Source organism: Nansenia antarctica (assembly GCF_963989245.1).
Source record: "Nansenia antarctica genome assembly, chromosome: 1".
NCBI lineage: Eukaryota > Metazoa > Chordata > Actinopteri > Argentiniformes > Microstomatidae > Nansenia > Nansenia antarctica.
The window spans coordinates 45,118,250-45,128,249 of record NC_137674.1 but is presented as its reverse complement, the minus strand read 5'-3'; the positions used below and the strand labels follow the sequence as shown (position 1 = coordinate 45,128,249).

Sequence of the window (10,000 nt, the reverse complement as noted above, 5' to 3'; positions counted from 1 at the left end):
TTAGAAAAGAAATGCTCTGGCTTTCGCTCTGCCCATAGCTCGTTCTGTTTCGGTACCTTGGGAAAAAATTAACACCCGCGGTGGGTAGATTTTGGCTTTGGTGGGTAAATCCGTAAATCTTACCAGCCGCTTTGGCTGGTAGCCAACAAAGGTTCGCGAACACTACTCACTTCAAGTTCTAAACGAAAGTGGTCTCCGTCGATTCAACATGTGTGACGACACATTTAAACTACGGCACAAGACAGCAACTGACACCCGACCGTGTGAGAGGTGAAAACATGCAGGAGGAAAATATGTATCAGTATTTTGACAGGGTGCTGCAGGAGGTTCGTTCTGAGCAGGGAGTGTGTATTTTCGATACGTCAGGAGACATGCTAATGTGCTTTTTTTTAGGATATTTGCCGTAAGGTTGTTTCCCCAAAAAACATTTGGGCTGTTACATTCTCTCATCCACCAGGCACCTTGGCTGGTAGACCCAACCATGTTATTCCCTGTTCAGTATCCTATGAAATATGAATAGTATGGCACAGGAAGATATCAAACCCTATGACATATTGATTTACCCTATGCAGTGTCCTATGACATAAGGTTAGCAGCAGCCAACAGTATTTCCGCTAACTGGACATGAGAGGTGGAATAAATTGTGGCTCTGAAAAGAGCAGTCAGTGAAGGTAAATATTCATACAATATGACAAGATTATGTCTCTATCAGTGTGTTTTCATTCATGTGAACTGTGTGTGTGTGTGTGCATACGTGCGTGTGTCTACTGTGTGTGTGTGTGTATGTGTCTCCTGTCTGTGTGTGTGTGTGTGTGTGTGTGTGTGTGTGTGTGCGCGTGCGTGTGTGTGTGTGTGTGTGTGTGTGTATGTGTATCCTGTGTGTGTGTGTGCGTGTGTGTGTATGCATGTGTATGTGTGTGTACGCTGAAGGCAGATGCCCCTCTTCAGCCTCTTCAGGAAAACCAATCTTGTGTGACTCACACAGGTGAAGTGCTGGTGTTCTATTTAAAAGGCAGGGTCACTTTTCTCATCAGGGCTGGAAATTAGAGACGCGACCTTCCCCGCTCCCTCTCCCTCTCCTCCGCCGCTCCACCTAATTGTGCTTAGAGATGCCCGGCAAACGAGAACACGCGAAAACAACCAAAGAAACGCCCCCATAAGAAAACAGCATCATGGCATAACCCCAAATTACCTCACTTAACCTCGGTAACATGGTAATCAAATCGAGTCATACCTCTGGTATGAAGCACTCCAGTGGGTGGTCATATCAATGGGGAACCTTGGGTGATTACTAAGTAGTCTCATCAAAGACTGTTTTTTTTCCCAACGGTTTTTCATTGTTGTTGTACAATCGTCTACCGCGACACTTTTTTGGAGAAGGGATCCATTGTGACAGAGCAGAAAAAGGAGGTCAAAACGTGTTACTTGGGAATACTTCAATGGTGTATTCCTCCAGGGAACTCACTGATCTCTACTTCAATAGAGGGGCAAAGGTATGGGTTCCTCTCCATTGTTGTACCACTCCTATCCATATCATTCCCAATGCGTAATCACTTCAAGGATGCCAGGAAGAAAAGGAATGAGGCCGCTTTTCTTTTCTGGTATTCATACAAAGCCAGGGTCTCTGGAATGTGTGTCACGGTAAATAGCAGGATGCAAGAGGAGACACTCCAGCACTCCGCAGCCTTGCACACAGAATTCCCCCTCTTGAAACGCAAACATTTCTATTCGCCGATGACCTAGACAACCTAGACAACCTAGACAAGTGCATGACACTAACAACGCTTAGGTTGTGGGTTCGATTCCCGCAGGGACCATATGTACTGAAAAATGTACGCTAAATGGCATAACATCGTCCTCATCAGCTGTAGTACCAGTGGCTTACCAGGAGAGGGCGGTTGCACCTTGGCCTGCTTCCTGCTGTCTCCCCCAGCGGCGTTGGTGTCAGCAGGCGGCTCCTCCCCTCGCTCCACCTTGCACTCGTAGGCGAACAGGTAGTGGATGTACTGCTTCTTCAGAGCGCTAGCTGAGCTGCTGGAGTTCCCAACGCTCAGGTTGGTAGACAGCTCACGCCACTTCTTGTTCTTGTTCACCTGGAATGGGGCAGGGAGAGAGGGGGAGACGGAGAGAGGAGGAGTTTAGAAATGGCGGCTATGCATGTCTACAGTAACATTTGGACAGTATCCACCACACAGTGGATGGGTCTTCTGTAAAGATTGGGATGTTTCAAGGAAGAGGGAAAGAGACCCGTTAAAAAGTGGCTGACTGTACCTTTAATATGTTGCGTCTGTTCTTTATATGCTGCTAAATTGCTTTGCCCCGCCCTTCAAGTGACACTGAGTAGGCTACCAGGAAGCGGATAGCTCATCGTCAACCGGTTCGTTATGACTAACACTCTATCATCACAAAATTCAACATCTTGGTAAGGTCTATTTCACTGGTATGTAACATGATGAGACGCTAGACTCTCACCATGGCCAGGCCTCCTATCTCCTTCACGGCCAGGTAGAGCCTGCAGAGGTCCAGGGGCTTCTTGCTGACGGCGGGCAGCGTGGGCACGGGCGTGCCCCTCTCCTCCATGAAGGACAGGTAGCGCTCCACCCAGCCGCGCCTCTCGGGCTCCCCGCCCATGTCAAACAGACGCGTGATCCGCTCGCCGGTCATGGTGGACGAGTTGGGTTTCTGACGGAGGACGAGAGGTGGATGATTCATGCGTTATCATCCAGCTACATATGTCTTCCGCGTCGACTTTGCTTTACACGTGTATTTCATGACGATTAAAATGTTCGGAATGGAATTAAATTGAGTTGAACCAATTAAGTCATAAAAACAAAAAAAACATTCAAGACAAATTGGGACAAATCGGGACTCATACTCATCATCATCATCATCATCATCATCATCATCATCATCATCATACTGAAACACACACACACACACACACACACACACACACAAATCGTTGGACTATATTGTAAAGAAGTTAGAAGAATGTCTCTTACAGGGCTGGAGGGGGTCTTGGGCCAGGCGGGGCTGCTGATGCTGTCACTGTCGTCCCCGTGGTAGGAGGACAGGCTGGCAGGGCTGGGGGACAGGGGGGAGGGCACAGGCATGGCCCCAGGGGTGGTGGGCTGGGACATACACTGGGAGTTGTAGGCCTCCTGGGGCTGTCGACACAAACACTCTGGTGAATTAGAAATGGCCTGTACGGGTCTTCTTCAGTCATGCTTTTTATCAATACCACATTGGTCTGTAGCACACAGACAGACGAAACAGTATGTCCCAGATATGGCTTAAATGCCTAACACACTCACATAGACACAGTACATCTCTGGATGAAATAAGAAGGTTTGAAAGATCAGCCTCAAACAGCCATCATCATCATCAGTACGGAGAAAGAGAGAGAAAGAGAGCAAAACAGAGAGAGAGAGAGAGAGAAAGAGAGAAAGAGAGAGTGAAAGAAAGAGGTAAGCGAGAGAGGGAGAAAGTGAGGAGAGTGTGAAGGAGAGAAAGAGAGAGAAAAGAGAGAGAGAGAGATATGTATAGATCAAAAACATTTTCACACCTATCCCTACACCCCTACTGTGAGCTCACAACAACAGCCACATCTACCCTCAAAGACCTCTCATGACTTCTCACAGCTGTGAGCAACAGAAACACTGCTTGCAAAAAAAGATAGAGAGAGAGATAGGGAGCGAGAGAGAGAGAGAGAGAGATAGGGAGCGAGAGAGAGAGAGAGAGAGATAGGGAGCGAGAGAGAGAGAGAGTAGTCAGAACGCGAATGAACAAGTGCTCCAGGTCTGTGTACAGGTATATGCGTCTCGTTGACAGATTGCATATGTCAGCAGAACCAAGCGTTCCCATGTTTTTTTCTCCCTCTCTCACCATCCCGCTCGCTCCCCCCCCTTCTCTCTCCCGCCCTCCCTCTCTCTCCCTTCCTCCCTCTCTCTCCCTCCCTTCCTCCATCTCTCTCCCTCCCTCCCTCCCCCTCTCTCCCTCCCTCCCTCCCCCTCTCTCCCTCCCTCCCTCCCTCCCTCCCCCTCCCTCTCTCTCTTTCTCTCTCTCCCTCCCTCCATCCCTCCCTCATGCTGGAGCAGGCAGACTAAGGCCTTGCTGTGTTTCTGCAGACAGATCATCTCTTCAGGGAGCTCTAGGGGTCTTTCAGGCTGGCTTTGACTGTCTTAAATAATTCAAGACCCTCTACTAAAACCGGTGAGGGATTTTCACTCAAAATATATGGGAGGAGAAAAACAAAAGGGAACTGGAGAAGCAAAAGAAGAAAAGAGCAAAGCTGTTACTGAGCTGAACTGATGAGAAGTGAGAAGTCAGCACTATGGTATTGGGCTGTGTGGAGAGGAGGAGGTTTAGGGTGGAAAGTGTGTGTGTGTGTGTGTGTGTGTGTGTGTGTGTGTGTGTGCGTGTTTGTTGCGCGCGTGGGCGAGCGTGTGTGTGTGAGCGTGACACTAAACCCACTCTCTGCCAAAACATCAACAAGAACAGAGCTGAGGGCAATAACAAAGCCCGAAAAATATTATTAGCTGTAAATATTAAGCAAATCATAAATATGGCAAGAAAACCCAACCAAACAGCCTGATATGCTGACGCAGCGTACCTCCCGAAGATCTGTTGGGCTCATTAGCGTGAACATATCAGCAGCAAATAAGAGTGGAAGAGAGGAAGAGAGAAACACAGACAGAGAGAGGGAGGATGTCGTGTACCTTGGGTTTTGGGAGGTCATTGGTGGGGGTGGTCTCGTCCTTGCCCTCCGTTTTCTGCTTTCCATCTGGACTCGTCATCCCATCCCCAGCCATCCCCATGGCTCCTGGACAAGACGGAGGGAGAAACAAACGACAACAAATAGTTTTGGATTCAAAACGCTGTGCTTTCATAATAACACCTCTGAGACGAGTGAGATGTAGATTGTATATGTGTGTGTGTGTGTGTGTGTGTGTGTCTGTCTGTGTGTGTGTGTCTGTTTGTGTGTGTGAGCGTGTGTGTGTGTGTGTCTGTGTCTGTGTGTGTAATTGCGCATCATGCATGCGTGTGTGCGCTTGTGTGTGTGTAATACCGCAGCATGCATGTGTGTGTGTGTGTGTGTGTGTGTGTGTGTGTGTGTGTGCTTGTGTGTGTGTAATAGCGCATCATGCATGTACAGTGTAGCATCTCTAACACGTGTCTGTGTGGACGCATTGACACAGCCCTCTCAGTAGCTGAGCACTCCTGGGGGGCTCAGCTAGCCGCACTAGCTAACGTCTCCAGCAGCACACCGGATGAGTCCCCCGAGGATACCGCTGAGAGGACCAGCCAACCTGGGACGGTCTGCTAGCCTAGCGTAGCATGCCCCATTTCAGCTTCAGGCTCTATATATAAACCCGCAGAGCGAGGAGAGCAGAGACAAGCTCCCTCGCTAATGAGTTTCTGGGCCACTGCGATTGTCTCAATTAACCTGACTCTGGATCAGAGAATGATGACTGTGAGTTTTGAAGATATTCGGGACGGGGGCCGAAAAAGTAATCGGACCAAACTTTTTTTCACACGGGTGAAACGCATGCCGTCTTCGTAGGACAAAAGAGAGTATGGAGAGTTCCCAGCACTAAGATGACTTCACTGAGTTACTGGAATATGTTATGAAAGGATAGCCTTGGCAAAACTGGAAAGTTTCACTCGCTCCACAGAGAGACACGGTCTCAAAGGAAGAAGTCATGAAGGAAAGAGAAAAATCGAGGGACGGTGTTTGCTTGAGAAGAAAGAACACCATCTTTCTCACACGGCCTTGTAGATATGATCTTAAGTGCCTGCCTAATATCAAACGAGACATGTATTCATCGCCCCAAAACAATAATTTGTGTCATCACTCAACGGGACCTTTGGTCTTGAAAATCGTATTCACCTCCGCAAAAAACTGAATACGATTCAATAAATATTTTTTGAAATGAACAGGGACTTTCACAGCCACGTCGGAAAGGGTTGACTGCATATTTCCCGTTGACAAGGTTTTCGGCACACAACAGGTCCCAAGGTCTGTGGGTTTTCAGCACCGATGCGATGCAGCACTAAGTGAAGCTAATAGGTTTTCTCCCCAACCCCAGGGGCAGGAGAGACGAGTCTTTAAGAACCACGGCACTCTCCTTCATTTGAAGTCTCACCAAATGTCATACAGGCTGACATTTAGGTTGGTAAAGGCTGTGCAGGAAAACACTTTTTAGTTGGCTTTTTGCTCTCTGAGGTTCTCGTAAGCACAATGCACAGGGCTTAAGGGCCGTGGGGGGGGGGGGGGAGACGAGGACGACTTAATTCATCTGTACTCTGGAGGGTTGACTTAACAACGGGAACACAGACCTGCTGGAACATAACTAGCATCAGAGAAAAGAGTCTTGTCTCTCTCTGTCTCTCCATCTCTCTCTCCCTCTTTCTCCCCCTCTCTCTCCCTATCCCTCTCTCTCTCTCTCTCTCTCTCTCAGGTGCTTAAGTGTTTATTCTCTTCCAAAAACATTCACGTGAGCACTAACAGGTGTTGGCATTGGCTTAGTTCTGGTTCTCTGTTATAATTATTCTCTGACATTAATCTGGTGGGTATCGGCCAACTGGCATCAGGACAGCGCTGTGATGACAGACACGCTAAATTGTTTTGATTGCTTTAATGGGAGAAGGGATTTGGTATTTCCATGTCACCTTCTGCTTGTGCTACCGTACCGGTAATTCAACAACACTGATAGACTGGTACTGTTGTTTGTAGTGTAAATGCTGTCATCGTTAAAGAATAAGACTGTGAGGAGGTTTACAATAGAGAAGGGGTTGTTTCCCAAGCGTTTGAGGCTGGTAGGGTGGCTGTCCAGGGCCATGCTGGACCACCTGAGGGTGGTGTGTTGTGTGTGTGTGGGGGGGGGGGGTCTCGGGTGTGTTACCAGAGGGTTGCATGTTGTAGGGGGGTCCCTGTGGCGTGCCCAAGCCTGAGTTGTTCCCCGCTGGCTGGCTGTAAGAGGCACCGGACCCCATGGTACCCATCTGGTTGTTGCCAGGGCCTGGGTAGCTGCCCTGCCTGGGACAGAGAGAGAGAGAGGGAGGGAGAGAGAGATAGGGGGGGGAGAGAGAGAGAGGGAGGGAGGGAGAGAGATATAGGGGGGCAGAGAGAGAGAGAGGGAGGGAGAGAGAGATAGGGGGGCAGAGAGAGAGAGGGAGTGAGAGAGAGAGAGAGAGAGAGGGAGGGAGGGAGAGAGAGGGGAAACTGGTTAGAGAGAGGAGAGAGTGAACATGGTCTATAGGGAGTGGACATATGTTAGCAGACATATATTATAGTCCAGTAAAATAAAATACATTTCACCCTCCTATTTATTTAGCATCCTTTTCTCTGGCCATACAAAGCCATATCTGCCTGAAAGTCTCAGATGAAAGCATCGCAAGATGGGAAAATGCAGATTTCATGTATAAACACTATCTTTTTCTATATCAAATGCGCGTGCGTGCGTGTGCGTGAGTGTGTGTGTGTGTGTGTGCGTGTGTGAGTGTGTGTGTGTGAGTGAGCGACAGCCGGAAAAAGAAAAGCCATCCTCCCCCTCTCCTATCTCTCCCCCTTGCAAATCCCTTTACCCCCTCCCCCACCCCCCCCTCCTCTCCCCCTCCTCCTCTCCCCTAAAGTCATAATTTAACTAATTAAAGGTGTGCTTCTGGAGAGGATCACGTTATTTGTTGCCATGGCGACTGCTGGAAATCAATCCCATCCTCTCTGGGAGCGTGGCGCGCTGCGAGGACATCAGAGGGCTTATCTGCAACCTGCCCGACGTCAGCAGCGCGCTAGTCTCAACCATGCTAGCTCCGTGCCGCGGCGCCACGCTAACCCACGGCCAGGCCTGGACACCATTTGGAAGAGCTCTACATCCTGCTGCTCCCAATAATCCCCCCAGATAACCAGAGAAAAGGAGACAGAGGGAGGGAGGGAGGGTTAGAGAACAAAATGAGCAAGAGGGATGAAGGAGAAAGGGAGAGAGAGAGAGAGGGAATAGAGAGGGGAAACGAGAGTAGCAGATTGACAGAAAGAAGCTGAAGACAGAGAAAGAGGAGAAGCATCCTCTTCATCCACAGAGGATCATATCCTTAAAGAGAATCAAACAACGCTACACGGCCACAGAGTGGACAGAGTGGACAGAGTGGAGAGAGTGGACAGAGTGGACAGAGTGGACAGAGTGGAGAGAGTGGACAGAGTGGACAGAGTGGAGATAGTGGGCACTTACATGCTTGGAGCTTTACACACAACACAGATGACACAGGTCAAACACACGAAAAAAAAACTTTCTGCCCCCACTTTAGACCTGTCTCTTCTAACATAGCGATAACAGCACAGAACCCCCTCCGACCACCCCCACCCACACACACACACACACACACACACACACTTAATTCTGGATAAAACGTCAGTCAAAAGGCAGCAACTTCAAAAGAGCTGGCATTGGAGGAGACCCAGTAGAGAGGAGGAACAATGGGCCGGGTTGGAAGCGATACAGGCAGCCTAACAGGAGGGATGGGTTTGGTAACGCTCGGGGTAATCTCATCTCACAGATGTAATTAGTCATAGAGCACGTCTGATGATACATGTGTAATCCCTCTATGAGGCTCATCTCACCAGCACCAACCCAAACAAGCACATCCATCCAGATGCATCTCATCCAACGGTGCGCTTACTGCCTGTCTCTCTGCACGCTTACTGCCTGTCTCTCTTACTGCCTGCCTCTCTTACTGCCTGTCTCTCTGCCTCTGCCTGTCTCTCTGCCTCTGCCTGTCTCTTACTGCCTGTCTCTCTTATTGCCTGTCTCTCTTACTGCCTGTCTCTCTTACTGCATGTCTCTCTTACTGCCTGTCTCTTACTGCCTGTCTCTCTTACTGCCTGTCTCTTACTGTCTGTCTCTCTTACTGCCTGTCTCTTACTGCCTGTCTCTCTTACTGCCTGTCTCTCTTACTGCCTGTCTCTCTTACTGCCTGTCTCTCTTACTGCCTGTCTCTTACTGCCTGTCTCTCTTACTGCCTGTCTCTCTTACTGCCTGTCTCTCTTACTGCCTGTCTCTCTTACTGCCTGTCTCTCTTACTACCTGTCTCTCTTACTGCCTGTCTCTTACTGCCTGTCTCTCTTACTGCCTGTCTCTCTTACTGCCTGTCTCTCTTACTGCCTGTCTCTCTTACTGCCTGTCTCTTACTGCCTGTCTCTCTTACTGCCTGTCTCTCTGCCTCTGCCTGTCTCTTACTGCCTGTCTCTCTTACTGCCTGTCTCTTACTGCCTGTCTCTCTTACTGCCTGTCTCTTACTGCCTGTCTCTCTTACTGCCTGTCTCTTACTGCCTGTCTCTCTTACTGCCTGTCTCTTACTGCCTGTCTCTCTTACTGCCTGTCTCTCTTACTGCCTGTCTCTTACTGTCTGTCTCTCTTACTGCCTGTCTCTTACTGCCTGTCTCTCTTATTGCCTGTCTCTTACTGCCTGTCTCTCTTACTGCCTGTCTCTCTTACTGCCTGTCTCTTACTGCCTGTCTCTTACTGCCTGTCTCTCTTACTGCCTGTCTCTTACTGCCTGTCTCTTATTGCCTGTCTCTCTTATTGCCTGTCTCTTACTGCCTGTCTCTCTGCCTCTGCCTGTCTCTCTTACTGCCTGTCTCTCTTACTGCCTGTCTCTCTTACTGCCTGTCTCTCTTACTGCCTGTCTCTTACTGCCTGTCTCTCTTACTGCCTGTCTCTTACTGCCTGTCTCTCTTACTGCCTGTCTCTCTGCCTTTGCCTGTCTCTCTGCATGCAAAAAAAAAAAAAAGACTTGATGATCCCTAAAAATGGAAAGATAAGTATATTCTATTTTCCTTCCGGATTCACTCTGAAAAATATACTCCCCGTATAGCCACTGAATCCCCCCCAAACACCAAGCGCCAGCTCTGATGTGAATAATGTAAAAAAAAAGGAGAAAGAATCACAAATAAACAACTACAACAACAACAACAACAACAACAACAACATCAAAAACAGCGACG

The 10,000-nt window shown here is 48.9% G+C and overlaps 1 protein-coding gene across 1 annotated transcript in view; it reads right to left on the bottom strand.

Annotated features, from left to right (window-relative positions):
• Window positions 1–10,000, bottom strand: part of LOC308150380 (AT-rich interactive domain-containing protein 1B-like) — a gene marked incomplete at both ends in the record, with an annotated part of 130,674 nt that overhangs the window by 12,191 nt on the left and 108,483 nt on the right. Inside the window, 5 exons of the mRNA XM_080523220.1 lie at window positions 1,886–2,093; window positions 2,473–2,682; window positions 3,003–3,161; window positions 4,719–4,822; window positions 6,906–7,039. Coding sequence (XP_080379346.1) covers window positions 1,886–2,093; window positions 2,473–2,682; window positions 3,003–3,161; window positions 4,719–4,822; window positions 6,906–7,039 — 815 coding nt within the window. The remainder of the gene's footprint in view (window positions 1–1,885; window positions 2,094–2,472; window positions 2,683–3,002; window positions 3,162–4,718; window positions 4,823–6,905; window positions 7,040–10,000) is intronic.